The sequence below is a fragment of the Martes martes genome (assembly GCF_963455335.1).
Source record: "Martes martes genome assembly, chromosome: 3".
NCBI lineage: Eukaryota > Metazoa > Chordata > Mammalia > Carnivora > Mustelidae > Martes > Martes martes.
The window spans coordinates 158,763,671-158,787,384 of record NC_137890.1 but is presented as its reverse complement, the minus strand read 5'-3'; the positions used below and the strand labels follow the sequence as shown (position 1 = coordinate 158,787,384).

Genomic DNA, 23,714 nt, shown 5'->3' with positions numbered 1-23,714 from the left:
CAGAGCTCTGGCCACATGGAGCTACAGTCCCTCCCACCCCCAAGCGGTCTCTGTCCCCAGCTTCCAGCCTTTGCCCCCTTGTAAGCCTGGTTCGTGTGCCATTCTGCAAGGCTTAGCCTGCGGGTCACCTCTTTGAGACTCTCTTCCCTGACGGTCTTCCCAGCGCCCCGCAGCCGCCCCTCCCCTCCTCCCTGCTCCAGGAGAAGCCCGTCTCCACCTGCCTGCCCGAGATCCGCAGACTCGGCGCTCAGAGCTCCTGGCTCGCAGCGGGTGTCCAACCAGGGCTTGCTAAAAGGTTGAATTCATGAATAAATGAAGGTCTCAGGGGCTAGCAACCCTTACAAGTGAACTCAGGGCACCCAGAGTTACACGGCACTCCCATCTCACTCAGCCTGGGTCAGCCTGCTCTATTTGCCCAGTCCTGCAGCCCAGGAGGGTCTTGGAGAGCTTCACGTTTGTTGAGAGGGGAAAAAACCCGAAAGCCATCGAATGGGATACAAGAGCAGAACTCTTTGGAAAGGCTTATGAAAGCCAGATCATATGAGCCAGACAAGAAGCACTAGGAGATGGTCTCATAAACGTAAAGGAAGCTACGGGTCCTTATTTCCATAAAGCCTGCTCTGGACGGCGCGGGTTCCGTCAGTATTCCGAGCAGGGAAACACTAGGACCAGGGTCCCCCTGCTGGTAGAACTGGAAGCTGCCTCAGAGGCCACCCCCCACCCCCCCCACCCCACCCTTCTTCCCTGGGTGGAGTTCACTGCCGCTCCTGACTCTCCCCGCCACCCTCCCGCACCCCGCCCCAGCAGAGTGAGTTTGAGGCTGCAGGGGAGGGGATACATTTCAGCTCCATTGTATAGAAGGCAAGGTGGGCAAAAATGCTTCTGAATGAATGAAAGAGGTCCACTGCCCCCTTCAAAGGAAGCAGATACAGAGCACTAGCTCATCAGGGTCACGTGTCCCTCAGTCTTCTAAAGTCCCTGAGGACTGGACAGCAAATTCCCCTTCGGTTGCATGGGGATGGGGGTTGGGCAGGTAATAGCAACAGAGAAGGATGAGCCGTGGGAGCTGTCAGACAGGACGGGGTCACTCTGGGGCTGGCTCCACCCCGACTCCCCAAACCCCCTTCCCCTCAGTCCCACCTGACACAGCTGGGGCTCAGCCTTGGCCTCTTCCGCATCCCCACCCGTGAGAGTGGGCAGTATGTCGCTGGAAAGAGCTTAAGTTTAAAACAAAGCCAAACAAAACACTGTCTTCTCAGATGCTTGTTTTTGAAAATAAAATTATAATGTTTGGATTTTAAATTTGCCTATGAACTTAAGCAATGGCCCATTAAACTCACAAGAGGCCAAAGAACTTTGGAAGCAAAAGTCATTGGGGAAGTGAAGGATCTGGCTCTGGATCTTATCCAAGGCTGCAGGGATTCTGATCTCACACCTTACTCATCCCGTCCAATTCCACAGTTCCACATCCCAGGCCCAGCTGGATCCCCACTGCCATCTTCTTCCATGAAATAGAGGTCCTCCTGGGTTTTGAGCAATTTAGGCCATGTCTACACATGGAACCCCATTCAGGATTCCCACCAGACTGACCAGACTGACCAATTAACAACCCAGCTTAAGGTCAGAGTATCAAGCTTAAGGGTTTCCAGCTGGGAGTTTTCTTACTTGACTGAGGCGTTCTGTGGCACTTCAAAGGTCACCAGGCGGCCTCCCGCAGAGCTGTTAGAACTCGCATTCCCACAGGCAATATCTGGGACCACCTGGGGAAAAAAGGGGGAGAAACACTTATCAAGGTTGATCATAACACAAGATACTACTACTCAGCAAAATCCCATGAGCAGCCTTTGGATGACACTATGGTGAAGACAGAGAGGGGACAAGTGAAACCTTACAAACTCAAAAGAAAATGGCAGGAAAAAATCTGCCATTTGATTTTCTGAAACACCAAAACTTTTCTGAGAGCCGTCTACCAACTCCTGGATTGCTATACTGGAATAGGGTCCTCTCTTCCAGTTACCAAGCAGTCACCAGCCTCTACTCCAGGCTCAGTCTGGGGTCACAGGGGACCAAGTGCTTCCAGAACAAGAAGGCAGACTGAGGACTGGCTTACACACAGCAGGCATAAACTAGGAGAGCAAGCCTCAGAACAAGCAACAGGCAAGAGGCACCTGGTCTGTGTGACCTTGGCCTGAGCAGAGGTGGGTCTCGGGAGCCCATGCTAAGGCCAAGGAACTGGAAAGTTGCCTATTTTTGCCCATGGACTAGCCCTTCATTTTTTAAGTGACACATTCCCAAAAGTAACATGCCAATGCATACAAAAAAGGGGCTAAAGGGGCAGGGTTGGGGGAAATAACTGTTGTTTAGAAAACACGCTGTGGGGGCGCCTAGGTGGCTCAGGGGGTTAAAGCCTCTGCCTTTGGCTCAGGTCATGATCCCAGGGTCCTGGAATCGAGCCCCGCATCAGGCTCTCTGCTCAGCAGGGAGCCTGCTTCCCTCTCCCTCTCTCTCTGCCTGCCTCTCTGCCTACTTGTGATCTCTGTCTGTCAAATAAATAAATAAAATCTTCAAAAAAATAAAATAAAATAAAAAAAGAAAGAAAACACACTGTGAACACTGAAAGCTGTGTCCAAGTGAGGTGATTGGGACCAATTTGTTCATTCATTCCCCCTGCTGTGAGCACGGTCTTCCCCCAGGAAAGTCAAAACAAGGGGGTATTAAATGTATCCCACATCAATGAATTAACTGAGAGCAATACAGAAATTCCCGGCATTTCCATCCATACCCAACACTTAGAATTTCCAGTCCAGACGCCTGATGGTCAAAGGTCGTGGAGAAGGCCCACCATGGATATTCAGAGATGCAAATCCGACCTGTTCAATTTGTGTTAACTGAGAACTGTTACATCAATTTGAGTCCCTTAAGACCTCAAAGAGCTTCACGTCTCTGAAGCGTCATTACTCCATAAAAGGGGAAACCCAAATATATTCCCATCTTCCGCTGGCAACTTTTTAACCTCCTTTTTGAACAGCCTAAGAAATTACAGCATGATGGGAAGATGAGGCATTTCTTTCTACATTTACCAACAGTAGGATAGCATGTCTTTAAATAAATAGATTGCGATGGCTGGCTGGGGAGAAGCTGTCTTTAAGGGACACTTCCTCGATAAATGTAGAATCAAATCTAGTTCACATTCGAGAAGTGAGTCATTCCACAAGGAGGGATTCAAATCAAAACTTCAAAGCGTTTATTAAAAGTCTGAAATCAGAACACGTTCACAGTTTTTAGGTAGGCTGAAAACATTGCCCTGCAGTCTGACGATGGCCTTCATAAAATGTGTGGCAAGGAAAAAAAAATAGGTCAACCGGTTAGAACTGCCCAAGAAAATAAAAGAAGAAATGCTGCCTTGTCTCTTCTATAACAATAAGGGAAATTTCTAGACATATTCCTTGACTCTGAAACCGCTACACAAGATCTATGTGTTTTGTCGTTTAAGCTACAAAACCAGCAGTAATATACGATCACAAGATGTCTTATAAAATACAAGATGTGGAATGGAATTACACTCTATCGGTGTCACTTCAAAGTCATGATATAGATTTGTTCCCCAACTCTCCTAGCTAGCAAATTTATGTTGTATGGCAACTTCCAAGGGTCTGCTGAAAATTCCTCAAAATGAGACTTTTGATGAGCTTGACTGAGCCTGACCCAGACTGGACAAGATTCAGTAAACAGTATTTGTTCTTGCCAAAATTCATAAAATTCAGAAATTGCATTGTTAAATGCATTCTCAAACTATTTTAAAAATCACCAATAGCACCTCTTTTTTAAAATCATATTGGCGGCAAGGCACAAAATAATAATCAAGATGTTAAGCATAATATTAAGGAAAAAAATTTGGTCAACAGTGGAGGGTCTGCCCCTCAAGCCAAGATTCTCTCACAGAAATGTATGTGGATATCGTTCCAGAAAATAACTTCCTTCATTTCCTTTCCTTGCTTACTCTTTTTATGCCCACAAAACAGTCATAACTGAGAAGTCTCCTTCCTGTAAGGGAAAGCCATCTCCTACACATGGGTGCAGATGGGATGAAGGGTAGACATATGGTTTCGTCAGGGTGGTCACTGGACGGTCTTCCATTTTTATTGCCAATATTAGAACCACTGGAATTATTTTAACCTCAGTGGTTCCTTACATTTGCGACCAAATGTTCTCACCTCCACTTGATCCCATTTCATTTCTACCACTTTCTGCCCCGTTTTGGGCTGCCAGGTGGGCAAGGTCACAGTGGCCTGAGAACGGGACAGGATGATGTCGGGCTCCTGGGTGGCGGGCACAGGCTGCAGCTGCCTGGGGGCCATGGACTCGGTCCAGCCGGAGGCGGGGAGGCTGGGCAGTGCCTGGTCACAGTTGGGACCTTCATAGCCGTCATTGCAAATGCAGAGGTAGCCCCCTCTGCTGCTGCTGCTGCAGTTGCCATGGTGACAAGGGGTGCTGGCACAAGGATCCGCCACGAGCTGAAACGAGACCATAAATGGGTCAATTATTCCCTCGTAAGAAAAGCAGAGCCATCGCTAGCCAATTAGCTCCGGGTCTCAGAGCTGCTGTTCCAGGAAGCGTTGTTTCTGTGGAATCCAGGTCCTTAACTACTTGTGCTGTCGCAGGGGAACCTCCCAAGGTCATCCCAACGTTAATCCCTCCACAAATAACAGGTGACCAGCAAGAACACACCTAGAAAACAGCTTCTCCAAACCCGAGCCCCTAAATAATGTTGATGTCAGGAACATATTTTGAGAGGAATTTTCTAGGGCAAAAGCATTTAAAACTGAGGCTCTTTAGGAAGATATTAATTTTGATTTTTTTTTTTTTAAGTGGCCAGTCATAACAAAGGATACTAAAGATCTCAGTTAGAATCTCCTTTTTCACCTTCTGGACCCTTGCAAGGTTTCCTTATGAGAAATGACTGCCAACTAACTTACCTCCCTAAAGATGTACTTACGTATGTCTCCCAATTTCCACCCTTTTAAGGTGATATTATTTAATTAAAAGCTCCCAAAACAATTGCCCTGTGTGACGATTTTAGCCAGAGTAGAGCTTGATGGAGACTTATGTTTAGCAGAATTTTATCAAAGTTTCTACCTCATTATTTTGGATGGTGATCACAGAGAAATGTGACCCTGCTGGATATGGAAGAGAAAAATTCACTTGCAGGTCATTAAATTGTGACAATGTTTCTAAGTAAAGTGTTTACCCCTGAGTCCTTCCCTAACCTGTAATTTGCTATGACTTGGAAACATGCTAAAAAACAAGGAAATGGGGACACCTAGGTGGCTCAGTGGGTTAAGGCCTCTGCCTTCGGCTCAGGTCATGATCTCAGGGTCCTGGGATCGAGCCCCGCATTGGGCTCTCTGCTCGGTGGGGAGCCTGCTTCCTCCTCTCTCTCTCTTTCTGCCTGCCTCTTTGCCTACTTGTGATCTATCAAATAAATAAATAAAATCTTAAAAAAACAAACAAAAACAAAAAAAAAACAAGGAAATGATCAGCCATTTCTCTTGAGACAGCTTAAGGGTTCGGACATGTGCTTTATTCAATTATCATTTGCTTTCTATGAACAGAAAATTAGACCTCTATCTGATGTACCCCAGGCTTCTCAGAGCTGATCAGAAATAGAATTCAGTAAAGAAGAGACTACAGAGAAATGAGACCCTCAATTTCTCTTGCTGAAATGAATTCATACATAAACACACATGGAGAGAATTCTACATGGTGAAACGGCTTCTCATCCTGTTAATTATCCTTGTCAGACAATTTCCAACAAACTCCTTTAGGAATATTGAGGGATTTGGGATTGAATAAAATGAAGCTCCAAAAATACCACAATGTTCTCTGCTATCACTTGGCAATTCCTTCACAGAATCTCAGTTAAAAGGAGTTAGAGGTATCTGAGGAAAATATTTAAACTGTAAGTTATTTTAAATATTTACAATCATTATCAACTTAAAGTAAAACACAGACTCCTTCCATGTCAGATAAAGCTCTCCCTGATCTGGCCCCTTCCTACCCCTGATGTCCTCTCTTCACTCCTCACTTACACTCTCCCCCCCTCTCCCTCTCTGCTGAGATCATTCCCATCTCAGGACCTTTGCACCTGCTGGGACCTCTGCCCGAATGGGCTTTTCTCCAAGGTTTGCATGCTCTCTACTTCATTTCACAAAGTTTTCTACTCAAATGTCACCTCCTCAGAAAAGCCTTCCCTCACTACAAAATCTAGAATAATCTTTTTTTTTTTTCCTCCCACAAATTAATGAGCTCTTTGAGTACAAGGATTTTATCTACTACATTCATGGCACTATTCCTAGCATGTCAAACAACATGGAAAACATGGTGAGGCTTTTTTTTTAAGTGTTCACAAAATATTTGGAAGGCAATGCATGATGAGAGACAGATGTGAACTGCTTCCTTTTAGCCACCATATTGTTATCTCATTTCTGATTTATTTTTAGGAACTCTTCATGGAGTGGGTCTCACCTCAAGAATTATCTGACAGGAAGGAAAATTTAATTAGCTAGGATAAAGGGGACATACATCCAGGTTTCTGAAATCAACTTTTTTAAAATAACGTCTTAGGTTGACCTAGATGTCACAAATAAAAATACTGAACACAGACCTGAAAACAGAAAAATACTTTTAAATTAGGTAAATACATTGAAGAGATGATGACAAAAAATAATTCCAGAAATCCAAACCTCCATGGTGAAGGTGAGACCAGCTACCTGAGGGCCAGAGAGGCCCTGAGGCTCTTGCCCCATCATCACAGCCCACTGCAGGCCACAAGCAGCCCTCAGAGAGGCGCTGAGGTCCAGCACACATCAGCACGTCCTCCACGAAAAGAAGGCAAAGCACAGCTCTCCACTGTCACAACAAACATCACCGTATAGCATTTCATTTGTGCTCACAACCTAGAACTAGAGAAGGACTTTTCTGAACCCGTATCACTGTTCAGAAACGGGACAGAGGAGTGGAATGACCCATCCCAGCCACTACAAAAGAATGATGCCAGAGCTGTGTCACATCTTCTGACTTCCAGCCAAGAGTTCTGGCCACAACACAGCACTCCCACTTTGGTAGTAAGTTATTATCATCCAAATCCCTGCGCAGAAGGCCAATGGTCAGGGTTATATTTCTGTAAGCAACAGAAAATAAGTAAGGATTAAATGCGGGCCAGTTAAGACCACCAATTTCATACTTGGAATAAAAGCACAAGGATAATATTCAACACATATTGATTGAGGTCTTATAATTTCTCTAGCAGATATGGGAATAAAATGCTAAAAGAAAACAAACAAACAAACAGACAGACAGACAATGTCTGTCCCTATAGAGTTTACAACCAGGAACCTAGTATGAGCACCAAGAACAACAATTGCAAAACTAGTACTATCTGCCGTTCACTGGGTGCTTCCTGTGTGCATACCACTACATTCAGCATTTTAAATTTCCCAGCACTCCCCTATCTCAGGGCCTTTGCACTGGCTATTCCTGCTACCTGGAACACTCATTTCTCGTGACTGCTCCCAAACCTCTTTGATTCTTTGCTCAAATGTTATCTTCTGGTGAAGACTTACCTGGCCACATATTTAAACAACATAAATTGAACTGTGCAAAGTCTCCATCCCTTGACATTGTTGATACCTCTTTCCTGGCTTTATTTTTCTCCAAAACGTCTATTATGTGCTAATATAATGTGGGGGGAAAAGTTACCTATTTATTATATTGATTTTGTATCTTCCCCCACTAGACTGTAAACTCTGTGAGGTCAGATTTGTTTCCCCTGTTTTGTTTACTTGAGGGCCCCCATCCCACCCTAAGACAGTACCAGGTACAGGGGAGCTGCCGAATGAACAGTGACAGAATGACTGACCCAGGGAATGAATGATGTCATACGCAAGCGAGGTGTCCAGCTGTAGAAAATGGAACTGGGATTCTCCAGGACCCCGCCCCAGGACATGAGAATGCAAATTAAGGAATGCCTCACATACCTGTCCTAAAGTGTTTTAGAGCAATTCAATAACTTTAAGTCAACTTGAAAAGGGGGGAAAGTCTCTGTTGACCTGAGAGCTAAGGCAGAACCAGTACAACCTCCTACCTTTTCCTTGATGAGGGAGGGGGTCAGTGGGGGGGGGGTCAGTGGGGGTCACAGATGACCCCCAACACCATGGCATCGGTCCACAGAGACCATCCATCAGGTGAGCTGCTGCTGAAGCCCATCACTCCAGGTGCCAGTGGATAAAACCAGGTGCAAAAGGCAGGTCCCCACGGCAATGCCCAATTTGCAACACTCCGGAGTCCGTTCCACCAGGCAGGAAATAAAGAGCTGGGAGGAAAATATGAGAATTAATGCTCTCGTTTAGGAGCTGCTGTCTTCATCCATGAGCGGGAAGCACAAGCAGCATCGGGATGAAGTAAAGACTGATTCATGGGCTGTCGGGAGAGATGCTTCTGGTAAAGACGACAAAAGCTAAGAATGAAGCTGTCAGTTGTTCGGATTTCTGCAGGGCTTCCAAAGAATGACTGATGTGATGGAGAATATGCACATGCAGGCGCCCTGGGACACAGACCAGAGCTCAGTGCGCTACACTGTCATGGATACCTTCTTTAAAGTAATCAGTTCATATTAATGCTACTTGCTGGGGTGGTCTATTAGCTGCTTCCCAAACAATGACAACTACCTGCCATTGTGCTCTCGAGCACTTCAGGCTAGTTTCATTGAAGAAAAGAAAACTGGTCTGATTCCATTGCACAACAACAAATCTAAGATAAATGCAATAATCACCAACCTGTTGTGGAGGTCACTGACTACCGCCCTGGAAGCCCATAAGTTGGAACTACAAGCAGGAAACAACCAAACCGCCAGAATGCATAAGGAAGCAAAAGATCATAATGAATAGACTTGACTTTGGGGATACTCAAAATTTAACCAGTGATGTTTTCTTGGATATAATTCCTGATGTCCAGTGATGGGGGTGGGGATGACTAAGTCTTTATAATACCAGCTATCAGGGAGAAGAAAGAGAAGGCCCCTGGATTAATGCTGTTCTGCTTACAACCCACCAGCAAGCTCATTGATGAACTGCTGCTTGTTCTTGCATCATTAATCACCCATTTAAGCCAAATTTTTTCACATCATAGAACTAATCTGAAACTTTTCTTTTCATATTTTATTTGAGACATTTCACCTGCTTTAAATCATTTATACTGCAAGCGGGAACATTCTCGGGGATGCGCACAGGGCGATATGGGAGGCCAGACCGGAGTGAAGGGGCCTGACAACCCCGCTACTTGGGACTGGAAAGCCCTCTCCTGCGACATGTTAGCCATGACCTGTTTTCCTTCCTTAAACTGTCCACTGTCCCTGTTTCCAGCAGTTCTAATGTCCCCTGCAGCACACAAACCGAAGGATGGAAGGTCAAATTTAAAACAGACATATAGGAGGCCCATTTGGAGGACCCTGGGTGGCTTAGTCAGTTAAACATCTGACTTAGGCTCAGGTCAGGATCTCAAGGTCCCGGGATCAAGCCCGGTGTCAGGCTTCCTGCTCAGCAGGGAATCTGCTTCTCCCCCTGCCTCTGCTCCCAGTTTGTGCGCTCTCTCTCAAACAAATAAGTAAAATCTTTAAAAAGGGTGGGGGGGAGTGGCCATTTTAGGGTCATTAGATTAAGTAAGTCAAAATTAGCAGGATTAACTCCACATGGAGCCTATGAACCCGTCACCCACATCACCCGGGAGACTGGTCTGAGATAGGGCCCATAGAACCCCCTGCCTAAGGGATCCTTTCACATGGGTTTGGAGTATATGAGCTTCATTCCTACTCAAGAAGGCTGATCAGTAATTCATGTGACTTTTCTCCAGCACTGGGTAAGGTATGGAATTTATGGGACAGACAGTACGTGGAGGACGACTCGGGAAGATAAATAAAGCCCAGTCCTTGACCTCCAAGACCTTGCGGTCCAACAGAAGGTTTAGACACATTAACTGGGACCCCCCCAAGCCATCTATTTGAAATCAATGCCCTGCTTGTATGCACGTACAGTATTTCAATCCTGTGTTGGATGAACTAAAGTCCCTAATGCTGAGAGAGACCATGGGTTCAATAATGACAGGTCTGAAAGGAGCAGACAGGCGTCGATCTCAGAGCTAGTCTCTCTGAGGTGACCGTGGCAGCTCTCAGCAAAACAAGGGCAGTGGCAAGGAGTTTTCTGATGAAAAACAGATCAGATGAACAACAGTCCTGGCGTCGGTCTGCACGGGGCACTGAGAGGCCCTGGCCAAGTCACTCAGCTGCCCTGGACACACATTCCTCACGCATCAAGTGAGGGCCCCAGGCAGAACATCTCAAGGCTTCCTCCAGCTCTGGGATTTCGGATTCTCTTGACAGCCCCTCGGTTTTCATTGACCCTGCTTTCAGAGGGTCCAGACAAGTACAGAGAAACCCTGAAGCCCCCTCCCTCCCTCACTTATACCCATTGCTCCATGGGTAGAGTCATCCCCAGAATGAGAAGGGTATCTGAGGAACCCGAACCCCACAAAGGCAGGAAGAAGGATCTGCATGCAATGGGAGCGCACGACATGACCCAGGCCATGCAGCTCACTGGGGGGATGTGGAGGACTCATGGCTCTTACAGAGGAGAGAGAAGGAAGATGTAGGTACCAAAGAGAAATACCTCCGGGGCATTTGTGTGTGGTGTTAAGAAATAAGTAGAATAGGGGCACATGGGTGGCTCAGTCAGTTGGGCATCCAAGTCTTGATTTCTGCTCAGGTCATGATCTCAGGGTTGTGAGATCGAGCCCCATTTCAGGCTCCATTCTGGGTGTAGAGCCTGTTTGAGATCCTCTCCCTGCCTCTGCCCCACCCCTCCTGCTCACACTCTCTCTCTAAAAATTAAAAAATTAAAAAAAAAAAAAGAAAGAAGTAGAATAGCCATTGCTTTAGTAATTTTTCTAAGCAGAAAAATCAATTAAGGAACTTTTTAATACAGATTCCATGATATCCATATCATAGGAAGAAGGGGTGCCTTACTAAACAAGGAACAAAAACCAAAGCCTGAAAGCAGTATTTCTCGACCTCAGCACTCTTGACTCTTTGGACTGGATCACCCTTTGTTGGGTTGGATGCCCCACACATTGTAGGATGTTTTGCAACACCTCCCATCTCTACTTAGCAGATGACAGAACCCCTTCTGCCCACAGTGACAGTGGTGACAATCAAAATATCTCCAGACATTGCCGATGTCACCCGAAACAGAGTCACTCCCAGTTCAGGACCACGGCCCTCAAGGAACAGATGGATGCATTTCACTCCATCAAAATGTGTGAAAATCCCATATGACTCTATAAATCAGGTCAAAAGGTAACAACATGGTGGGGGGAAATACGTACAATGTATGATGGAAAGACTAAATCCCCTTATTATATCAATTCCTACATGTCAATAAAAGACACCTCAATAAAAAGGGCAAGGAAATAAGCAACACACAGACAGAAATGTGTGAAATTGTGCCCTTTTTATAATATTTTTGGTTTTTTATAAGATTTTATTTATTCATTTGAGAAAGAGAGAGAGAGAACATGAGCAGAGGAAGGAGCAGAGGGAGAGGGAGAAGCAGGCTCCCCACTGAGCAGGGAGCCCGACGTGGGGCTTGATCCCAGGACCCTGGGATCACGACCTGAGCTGAAGTCAGACACTTAACCAACTGAGCCACCCAGGTGCCCTTTATAGTATTTTTAAACACAAAGCACAATGCCATGTGATTATTTGTATGTGTCTAGGTGCACACACATTTTTAAAAGCAAAATGAACCCTCATTTTTGTAATCTGGGCAGCAGACTCGGTCAAGGAGCTCTTTAAACCACGCTCTCCCCTCCCCAAAGCTGCTAATCAAACACTGTAAGGGTGAGGCCTAGAAACCTCCATCTCTCAGCATTCCCCAGATGATTTCAACATGCCTGGTCCAAAACCCAGGATGTGGAATTTGCGGCTATAACCCAGGGGTTACCACACGACAAGCACAGGCCCAGTCCAGGTTTGGGAAATGAAGTTTTGCCAGAATACGACCACAGCAGTCTGTTCACGTGCCCCATCAGCAGCGGGGTGATTGCCAAGGACACTCTGGGCCCATAAAACCGATACGATATCTATTATGTGGCCCTTCAGTTTGCCAGTCAATCCCTCATCTAGATGATACTGACTCTGGGGTTCACCAAAAGGAAAAACAGATAGGTGGGCTCCTCTAGGAAGACTTCCGAGGAGAAAAGCTTGAACAGAGCACTATTCAGCCAGTAGCAATTCATCCATTTTTTCCCCACCCGACTCTCTTCCTGGGCTGGCCTGCCCCGAGTGAGTGATTACAGAAGGACCTCTTGGCCATATAGCTTCAGGCAGAGAAGGGACAAGATGCTCTTTTAACCATAAGTCTGTGCAAGAATTGGGCAGAAGGAATCTTGGCACCACAAAGGGAATACTTGTCTAGATAACTCAGCACCAAGCTGACCACAGGACAGGGCCACACACCCACCTCCCCTTCACTGGAAGGAGCGCGGGTGGGACTTCTCTCCCTTCCTTCCCAGCCATCCACTGGACTACGTGAAGATCAATAATGGGAAGCCCACTGCAGAAGCCAGACACAGAAACGGGCTGAGCACTGGAGGAAGGTGGGTGGGGAAGAGCCACACAGAACAGGGGTCTTGAAAGACCAGGAGAGTGTCTCCGTCGGCCGGCCCACAGGGAGACGGGGACCACGAGAAAGACGATTCCAGAATTTGGAGTTCAGGGTTTCTGGCAAAATGCTAATAAGCACTTGCACTGTGATATGGTAGAGAAAGCCTGTGGTTTTATGCCCACTTGTAGATGACTGTGGACAAGGCAGGAAGTTTCCTGGGACTCAGTTTCCCCAACTGTAAGAGGAAGGGATGAGACTGGAGAACCCTAATGTACTTTTAGGTCTTAACATGAGCTTTCTCTGTCCAAAATAGCAATTACACTGGCTAGAAATGTCGTCTTCATGCTGAAAGACAAATGAACACTGTTGCAATCCAACTGTCACAGTATTTTTGCCTTAAAAAGGAATTTTTCCCACTTGGTTCAATAAAGATCTCAATTATATTCCAACACCAACTGCTTACCCACTAGGAGTAAAGATGTGGAAAAAAATCCACTACAGTGCTTATGCCAGTAGTAAACTCTGCCAAGAAAGGCATCCCATGATATCTTTTTTTCCAAATCCAAATAATAAAAACGCTCATTCACTTTACTGAATCAAGGACTACATGTCTTAGTAAAACCCACATTCTCGTGTTTTGACATTTTTTCACCTCAGCATTAGAGACTCTAGATCTACTTGAAAACTTATCCCAATACTAATCTGGGGAGTCCACTTCTCGCCTCAATTCTGAGTTCATTTTCTTGAAATCAGCCTGTCCTGATTTTCACATGTAGGTGGAGTTACGTTTGTAAGTAGCCTAAAAGGAAATAGCAAGCAGAACTCAAATTTCTGACTGTGAAATGAATCCATTAAAAATAAACTACTACATGTCTAATTATTCTCCTGCCCGTTTTCATAGGATCTCTTTAAAACACGCTCTCTTTGGAAATGATCTTGAGAAGGTCCTACTCTTGCTTTAGTCTTGTGACACACTGGGTCCAGAGTCATGCTAATGAATCCCAAAGCCCCACTCAGTCACAGATACATCAAGATTTAAATAACCGTTCTTCAAAAACCCTTTGTGCCTCAGTTTCCATATTCAACTGAATCCTAAGAGATCACACTCAACAGGCACACCAGCCTCAAAGGAGGTGTTTTCGCTCCCTTTCCTCTTAGTCATTCAAAGACCAGTTTCTTGAATCAGAAATTTATGGAATAATTCCAGTGCATACATTTCTTGTTTTGCTTTTCATCAGAAGGACTTACACATCCTGGCAAACTCTCTTCACAAAACAACAATGCTGCGAATAGAGGAGATACATCAACTTTTATCCCCCTGCCTACCCAGGAAAAGAAACCTGCGGCAGACTGGGAATTAAACTTCCTATGAAGGTCATATGATCACCATAACAGATACAGGAAAAACATTTTATTAAATGCAACATTCACTTAGAGTGAAGACTTTTAGAAAATAGAAGGCATTTCTTTAATCTAAAAAAAAATAACAAAACAAAAAACAAAACCTTCAGCAAATGTAACGCCTATTGATGTTGAAAAGTTTCTCACTGAGATCGAGAGTGAGCAGGGATGTTTTTTATCGCTGCTTCCACTGAACGTTGAACAAGGTCCTAGCCAGTACAGGGAAGCAAGAATAAAAAGAAAGTGTAAGGATTGAATAGGAAAAAAAACTGTCATGATTCACAGACTGTGATTATGCATGCTAGTTGTTAGAATATGGAATGTCAGCAAGTTTGCTAGATATAAGGTAAAAAATTTTTTTTAATTGCAACTCTATGTATCAGAAATAAAACTAAATTTTTAAAGGTGTTGTTTACAATATAAAATCCCCCAAAACCTAAGAATAAACCAAATGAAAGAAGTGTATGGCCTCACTAAAGAGAACTATAAGATAGCAAAATAGTATTGAGAAAAATAAAGAGGACTTTCGTAAATGGAGGGTCATTCTAGTCATTGACTAAAGACAATATTACAAAGATTCAGATTTTCCCCAACGTGATCTACAGATTCAATGGAATTTCAACGGAAATCAGTTTTTTTTCTGTTCTTTGTGCAAAATGACCCCCAGATAGACCAAAAAAATCTTGAATAAAAATAGTATTGAGGGTTTGCTCCTATAAGAGATCAGGAATCTTAAAGCTAAGGTCATTGGAACGCTGGAATAGTCAAGAACCAGAAAGATCACATACAGACACTTCATTTATGGAATTGGGTAGTGCAATAAATACAGTCTTTTCGGGGCACCTGGGTGGCTCAGAGGGTTAAGCCTCTGCCTTCGGCTCAGGTCATGGTCTCGAGGTCCTGGGATCAAGTCCCGCATCAGGCTCTCTGCTCAGCAAGGAACCTGCTTCTCTCTCTCTCTCTCTCTCTCTCTCTCTCTCTCTGCTTGACTACTCTCTCTCTCTCTGTCAAATAAATAAATAAAATCTTTAAAATACATATATATAGTCTTCTCAGTAGCTATCCATAGGGGTAAAAAAATTAAGTTTGACTCCTCCCTCACATCATCCACAAAATTTAAGTCACAAGTGAACTGTAAATCTTAAGTAAAAGGCAAAAAAATAAAGCTTCAAAATATTAACAGAAGAGAATATCTTCATGACTTTAGAGTGAAAAAATATTTAATAAACAGGACACAAAAAGCATTAAGTATAATGGAAAAATTATTAATGAGTTGGACTGTCCTCATTACAGAAATTAGAAATTTCTTTTCATCAAAACACACCAATAGGGGCACCTGCTGGCTCAGCTGGTTAAGCATCTGACTCTTGGTTTCAGCTCAGGTCATGATCTCAGAGTCATGGGATCAAGTCCTACATCAAGCTTTGCACTCAGCACAGAGTCTGCTTGGGACTCTCTCTCTCCCTCTGCCCCTACCCTGCTCATGCTCTTTTTCTCTCTCTCAAATAAATAAATAAATCTTTAAACACACACACACACACACACACACACACACACACACACCAATAAAAGAGTAAAAATGCAAGCCACTGGATAGAGGAAGGTATTTGCAATACATGTAACCAACAAAGGGCTCATCTCCAGGATAAAGAACTGTTTACATTAATGAAGGGGGCATGGTGGAGAAAACATCAGAGAAAAATGGGCAAGAGACCTAAATAAGCTCATCTCAAAAAACAAAACAAAACAAAAAAACAAATGGCCAAAATATATAAGAAAAGTTGTTCAACATCATTAATAATCAGAAATGCAATTTAAAAATCATAATAAGAGATTACTATGCATTTAAAATAATGACAAAAATCAAAAGACTGACAAAGTCAAGTGTTGATGAGAACATAATACAACAGGAAGAATAAATTAGTGGTGGACTATGTGTAGTTACAACTGCTCTGGAAACTGTTGGGTGTTATCTCTTAAGGCTGAACAAGTATTTACCTTCTGACCTGGAAATCCACACCTAGATATATGCCTAATAGAGAAGCAGGCAAAAGTGCACTGAGAGACATATAGAGAACGTGCATATGTCTATTCATAATTGCCAAAAGTGGAAACCGCTCAAATATCCATTGAATCAAATATATAAATAAATTGTAGGATCCTCATACCAAGGAATTTTCTCCAGCCATGGAAAAGAAAGAAACATGGTCTTGCAAAACAATATGAATAAATTCCCTAACACAACATTGTTCTCATTTGTGGGATGATGACAAACAGCAAAGATGAAGCATGAAAATCGGGACAATGGTTACCTCTGGGGAGAAGCATGAGACGGCATTCAGAAAGACCTGAAGGGCACCGTTCTCACTCTTGACTCGGTCGGTAGTTACAAGGGTGATCATTTTATGATATGTTGAGCTGTACCTGTTGATTGGTGCACTTTTCTGCATGTGTGTTGTATTCACAATTTAAAACAAAATTTGAGGGTGCCTGGGTGACTTAGTCATTAAGTGTCTGCTTTCAGCTCAGGTCATGATCCCAGGGTCCTGGGATCAAGCCCCACATCGGCCTCCCTGCTCAGCGGGAAGCCTGCTTCTCCCTCTCCCACTCTCCCTGCCTTTGTTCCTCTTTCTGTGTGTCTCTCCCTGTCCAATAAATAAATAAAATATTTTAAAAATTAAAAATTAAAATTAAAAAAAAACAAAATTTGATGCCCACCATATACACATATCAGGTTTATTTTAACCCACTGGGCAGTTAAAGGCAGGACCCACCCTTAGAGGCCTCCTTCCCTTAATTCACGATGCCTTTTCCCATTCATTCAGTCAGCTGTATCATCATTCAACATGCCCTAAAAACAGGGTCCTGCACAGTCAAGATTCTAACTGTTCTTAGGGATTCTGTTAGGAAGTTTAGAATTTTATTTCTTAAAATAAAGGTGAATTTTTAAATTAATGATAATTTCTTTTTTTTTAAGATTATTTATTTATTTATTTGACAGACAGAGATCACAAGTAGGCAGAGAGGCAGGCAGAGAGAGAGGAGGAAGCAGGCTCCTCGCTGAGCAGGGAGCCGGATGCGGGGCTCATTCCCAGGACCCTGAGATCATGACCTGAGCCGAAGGCACAGGCTTAACCCACTGAGCCACCCAGGTGCCCTAATGATAATTTCTATATCTAGCAATGAAATGACGTAAGACGCAATCTCATAGGCTCAGTATGGCCATCATGGAAAGGGTCTGGCCTTGTATCTAGAAATATATGGAGGAATGACACAAGCCTTAAGGTCAGCAACCAGCAGAGTCTAACAGATGAGTAAACCATGACTTTATCACAGTGAAGTCAGAGTCATGAGATGCACATACAGAGTGCAATGAAACAAGGGAGTGGGGTGCTGCATTCACCAAGGCAATTCAGGACGTCTTCGGTGTAAAGTAAGTCTCAAGGGTCAAGTAGGAGCTATCCAAGGAAAGAGGAGCATTCTACCAGGGTAACAGCAGGTGCAAAAGCCCTGAGGGATGAAAGAGGTGGCTTATGGAGACCACTACAAATACTCCTATTCAACTGGAGAGCAGGCCACATGCCAGCGAGTTTCCGAGGTCGTGTCTTTGCCGTCTACAACTCTGTGGCCAGTGGGACGACCTGAGGGACGGAGGAAGGTAACTGTCCTTGGCAGGAGCCCTGTCTTGTCGAGGCAACTGCACCCTTATCTTGGGAGTTTCCTGTGCCCAGAGTTCCCCATCCTGAAACACTCCTGGAGCTGCTGGCAAAGGTGATGAAACCAACTTGCCTTTGCCCGAAAGTGAGCCTAAGGCTCCTTCCTCACGCTTCATCCAGGTGGTGGACACTGCAGAGGGGCTCCTGGATTCTGAGAGACTCTCCCCCCAGGACAGCGGCCACCTGAGGCCACGGGGCCAAGGAAGTCAAGCAGGAATCAAGCTGCAGCGGCCTCTCTGTTCTTCCCGCGGTTTGGTGTCTGTCCTAGAAGCTTTGGGAAGCCAGGGAAACAAGGTAAGCAAGAGTGGGGACTCCAGTCAGTCTCCCACTTTCAAAAGAGCCTCCCATTCCTGTTAGGGACCCCAAAGGTAATCTCAAAATATTAAAATGTGCTCATCTCTCCATCCTTGAAAACAGGCCTAAGTGACGAATGACACCTAGATGGGGGAGGGGAGCAAGGAGCTGCTAACCCAGGCACATAGCAGGCCCTCAATCAGCCTGTATTGTCTGAATCCAAGAAAGGGCATTGCTTTCTTTTAGAGTGTTCTTCACTCAGAGCATTTCCCACCAGGCATGCGGGGTTCTACACTGGTGAGGCTCAGTAGCCCAGAATCCTGAAGAAAAGTTGGCAGAGAATCCTGCGGATGTCCCTGATACCAGGTCAAAGAGTGCAAATCAGGGTCACCTTGTTTGGGAAAGGCTTTTGCTTGAAGCTGTCAAGTGCTTCACATGCCCGCATACCTGCTGGCCTCTTAACCACTTTGATGTGTGTTTTTCTCTCTGCAGGCACGAAAACTCCCTTTGCTCTCTTTTCAGTTTTTCTAACCTTCAGTGGAAACAGCTGCTCTAATTTTAATGCCCACCTGCTCCCCGAGATGAGGACAAGAATCAGTGGCTCTGTCGATTAATCTAAAGTTTTCATGTTGTTGAACCTCATTGACTTGGGGATAAGCCTTCTAGAATCAGCAGGCTTCACAGAGGCAGCACCAGGAAGATGAAAGATAAAAGGAAAGAATGAAATAAAAGGCTAGCAGGCCCTAGATAGCCAGTAGCAATTGTTTTTAAATCCACAAAAGCCGAAGCCCCCCAAAGTGCATGTGAGCTCAGATTAGTCATTTCATCATGTGGTTGGAAAGAAACTCTCCGAATGGCCAACAACAGCTAGTAAAAAGCCAGGTTTTTGTTTCGTGTTTTTTGTTTTTTGTTTTCTAAGAGGCAGCTGAGAGGAATTTTGAAGTCATACAAGGCAAAAGAAATAAAAGCAAAATTATAAGGGAAAAGAAAAGCAGCATTGAGAATGAGAGGGGCACTCCATAGAAGCTAAAACAGCCATGGGTTGTGAAGCACAGAAACAAGGCTGGTCAGCAACAGAGACTGGAGCCTCCGCCATCAGGGAGTGAGGGCAGGGAACAGAGGGACGAGGAACAGAAAACCATCCCACCTTCATTTTGCAGCCCTGTGGACACAGGACAGCTCTACAGGGAAGCAGAAGAGAGAACCTTCTAGCTCTTCTTCAGTGCACTGCCTTTGAAGACGCAGAGGGATTTCCTCCACCATGACAAGCTGCACTTTAAACCAACAGAGAGCTGTTGCCTGTGTAATTATATCCACAGATACAGTTACAGTAGGGTCCAATGGCTTAGAGGTACTCTACGATACTAATGATCCAAATTATTGCCTTAGAAACACAAATATTTAGCACTTCCAGTGAAGGCATGAAATTGGAAGGGCAGCAAAATCCCCCGGAAAACTGTTAGGAAAGCATAACCATGTAGAAAGAATTAAGGGTTTTCAGCAAACTGAATTTTTTTTTTTTTTTTTGAGCACAGAGCCTCCTCTGAACTGTTTTAAAATGTTAAGGAAACCAATCCCATTTAATAATGCTTGCCAATTTGGACTACATGAATTAAGCTCCTGTGTAAAGATTATAGACACTATGACTCTTCTTACATATGTAAATGCTATAGGTACCCAGGAAATAAAGAGCTTTGTTGATGGAAAATTTCATTATTCAGGACTTTTATGATCAAGATTGAACTGATGGGCAGGCCTTTCTCCAGCTAAAACCGTGTAACAATATTAGATACAATAGAAAATGCTTTCACTCAAAGGTGAGCTTTGAAAGGAGGTGGGAGAGAAGGCAGATCCTTACGTTTCAGGAATGATTAAAAGAACTCACAACCAGAGCCATTAGTAGACAATACTGCATTGACCACGATGGTTATAAACCTGGAAATAAGACCTAAGGACTGGGGTTTGGGTTCCAGACATTACACAGAGATGGGAACTATGGCCCTGAGCCCAGGAAAGGAGGGGGGTCGACAACTACGCCCACACATAAAGCCTCTGAGAGCCACCCTTGTTTTTTTCTGAAGGGGGGGTGTCCCTGTCTAGGAGCACCTGGCTGGCTCAGTTGGTAAAGTGTGCGACTCATGATCTCAGGTTTGTGGATTTGAGCCCCACCTTGGGTATAGAGATCACTTAAAATTAAAATCTTAAAAGAAAAGAGGGTGTGGGTCCTGGAGATAAATCTACCAGCAGGCTTAGAGAAACAGCAGAAAAGCTGACATCTCTTCAGGGTCTTTGGATGAAAAAAAGACTACCCATGAGTAATCAAAACCTCCCATATGAATGTCCTATGCAATTAACATCCCCTTGATATGGAAATCCTAAGCCCAAGACCAGCAGTGCGAAGGACTACCTCTTTTACAATGCAGAGCCCATGAGGCTCACATGCAGGCATGCGCACACAGAACTTACCAAAATGAGCTCACAATAACAAATTACAGAGCACACAGAAAAACAAACCCTCGTTAGCATGTGCAACTGTGGATAAAAAGTCAACAAATTCCTTCCCCTGCTACAGAAACATACTGATATATTTTAAGATAAAACAAGATGCTTAAGCTATTTTTGAAACTTCCTTATGATTCCCCACTTAAATTTACTTCTTTGATTAACTGATGTGATTAACTGTTGGTATTTTTGATAAGAGGGCTTGTGCCAAAGAATACTCATAGCTAATAAAAGCCATGATTTTTGATTGCTTATACTATGCATGGCACAATTCCCAGTGTTTTCCAAGCATCAACTCATTTTATCTTTGCTATAACCCTATGCAGTATGTATTATTATCTGCACATCATCTCTGAGGCTCAGAAAATTAGAGTGACTTGCCCGCGGTCATTGGCTAGTTCATAATGAGAATATTAATTCAGACAGGAAGATACAATTCCAACCAAAATCCCATATTCTTTTTTTCTCTCCTGATTTGTCAAATTGATCCAAAAAATTCAAATGAAAGAGGAGAGGACTGAGGATTTCCAAGATAATTTAACAAAAAAATAAGGACATATTTTTTGTCCTGGATATTAAAATTTATTATGAAGCTACAATCATTTTGACAGTATAGTACTGGCACAGGGACAGACAAATAGAATAATGTATCAGAAAAGAGAACACAGAGATATAGTGTAGAAACCAAGAAACAGTATGTAACAAAGAAGGCATTAAAAATTAGTGCAGAGACAAACCATAAGAGACTCTGAATCTCACAAAACAAACTGAGGGTTGCTGGGGGGAGGAGGGTCGGGAGACAGTGGTGGGGTTATGGACATTGGGGAGGGTATGTGCTATGGTGAGTGCTGTGAAGTGTGTAAACCAGGCAATTCACAGACCTGTACCCCTGGGGCCAATAATACATTTTATGTTTATAAAAAAATTTAAAAATGTTTAAAAAAATTAGTGCAGAAAGGATAAGTGGTATCTGAAGAATTGCTGATTCCTGTGGCTAAAATAACTATGTAACTCATGCCACATACACTCACACAAAAGTGAATCTCAGATGAATTTTGTATCAAATTTTAAAAATATAACCAGGGGTGCCTGGTGGCTCAGTCATTAGGTATCTGCCTTTGGCTCATGTCATGATCCCGGGGCCCTGGAATCAAACCCGGTATCAGGCTCCCTGCTCAGCGGGGAGCCTGCTTCTCCCTCTCCCACTTCCCCTGCTTGTGTTCCCTCTCTTGCTATCTCTCTCTCTGTCAAATAAATAAACAAAATCTTTAAAAATATATATTGAAAATATAACCATTAAAATTTATGTCAGCAGTCTGTAAATTACCATTTATGGACCAAATCTGGCCCCACTGCTTGATTTAAGAAATAAAGTTTTATTGGAACACAGTCACACCCATTTCTATAGGTATTATCCATAGCTGCTTTCACAGAGTTGAGTGGTTGCAACAAACAGGAGCCAATAAAGCCTAAAATATTGATTCTCTGGCCCCCTGAAGAAAAAGTTTGCAGATTCCTACTCTAGATGGAAATATAGAAGAATATCTTTATGACCCCAAGGTCGGAAAGAATCTCTTGAGTAAGACTCATAAAAGAGGAATATATTAAACTACATGAAAATTTAAATGAACAAACTAGGGATACATCTGACAGCCACAGACACACACAGTAGTGAGTGGAGGGGGAAGAAGACTAACAACAGAAGGATAGATTCAGTACGACTCTTCTATGTACATTTTATATCCATGTTGTAAAAAATATAAACACACACAGGAGAAGGGCCTGGGTGGCTCAGTCGGTTGAGCGTCCGACTCTCGGTTTTGGCTCAGGTCATGATCTCAGGGTCGTGAGATCAAGCCCCGTGTTGGGCTCTGCACTCAGTGGGGAGGCTGCTTAGGATTCTCTCTCTCCCTCTCCCATTCCCTCTGCCCCGATCCCCCCAAAATAAATAAATTTTTAAAATATATGTGCACACGGAGATGGCTTAAATATGAACCCACAATAACAATGTTTCTGGACAGAGAGGAGGGAAGGGCATTGGGGAGGAATAGGAGGGTGGGATGGGAGTAGTGGGCTTCAGTATCTCTGCCTGTTTTATTAAAAAAAAAAAAAGCTGAAGCAAATATGCCACTTTCTGAGTCTCAGTGGCAGATCTAATTATATGATCTCTGTGCTTTTCTATGTGTTTGAAATATTTCATAATAAAAACTTCATTTGAAATGTGGTCTTGGGGTGCCTGGGGGGCTCAGTTAGTTAAGCATCTGCCTTTGGTTCAGGTCATGATCCCAGGGTCCTGGGATCGAGCCCCACGTCAGGCTTCCTGCTCAGCGGGGAGTCTGCTTCTCCCTCTCCCTCTGCTCCTCCCCACCTCCCTCCCCCACTCCTGCTCGCTCTTGCTCTCTCTCAAATAAATAAATAAAACATTTTTTTTTTTAATATGATCTTTGTCACTGAACAAATACGTATTGAGCACCCTCTGTGTACCAGAAATTACTCTAGCAGAGCTTGGCAAACTGTGGTCCACAGGCCAAATTCAGCCCACCACTTGTGTCCATACAGCCTAAGGTAAGAATGACTTTTAATTTTTAAAAGGTTGAAAAAATCCAAAGAAGATGAGTCTTTCATATTATGTGAAAATTGTTTAAGATTCACATTTCCATTGGGGAGGGTATGTGCTATGATGAGTGCTGTGAAATGCGTAAACCTGGCGATTCACAGACCTGGACCCCTGGGGATAAAAATACATTATATGTTTATTAAAATAAAAAAAAAATTTAAAAAAAAAGATCCACATTTCAGTGTCCATCAATAAAGTTTTATTGGAACACAGCCACAGTTGTTCATTTACTCATTATTTGGTTGTTTACACCTTACATCAGCAGCACTGACTAGTCTAAACAGAGAGCATTTGGCCCATAAAGCCAAAAATATTTGCTATCTGGCCCTCTGCAGAAAAGTTTGCTGCTGCCTGCAATGGGTCCTGGGAATTGGCAGAGTCTCTGTTCCCACAGTGTTCATGGAGGAACAGAAACACAAACACTTTACACACAGCATTGTCGCCCACTGTTGCATATATGAATCACCTAAA

At 43.8% G+C, this 23,714-nt stretch overlaps 1 protein-coding gene across 2 annotated transcripts in view; it reads right to left on the bottom strand.

Moving 5' to 3' along the window:
• The window catches only part of DNER (delta/notch like EGF repeat containing), a 277,810-nt gene that overhangs the window by 172,837 nt on the left and 81,259 nt on the right, over positions 1–23,714 (bottom strand). For both annotated transcript variants that reach the window (XM_080799207.1, XM_080799206.1), the window contains 2 exons: positions 4,215–4,514; positions 1,666–1,760 (listed from right to left, as the gene is read on the bottom strand). In XM_080799207.1, coding sequence (XP_080655333.1) covers positions 1,666–1,760; positions 4,215–4,514 — 395 coding nt within the window. The remainder of the gene's footprint in view (positions 1–1,665; positions 1,761–4,214; positions 4,515–23,714) is intronic.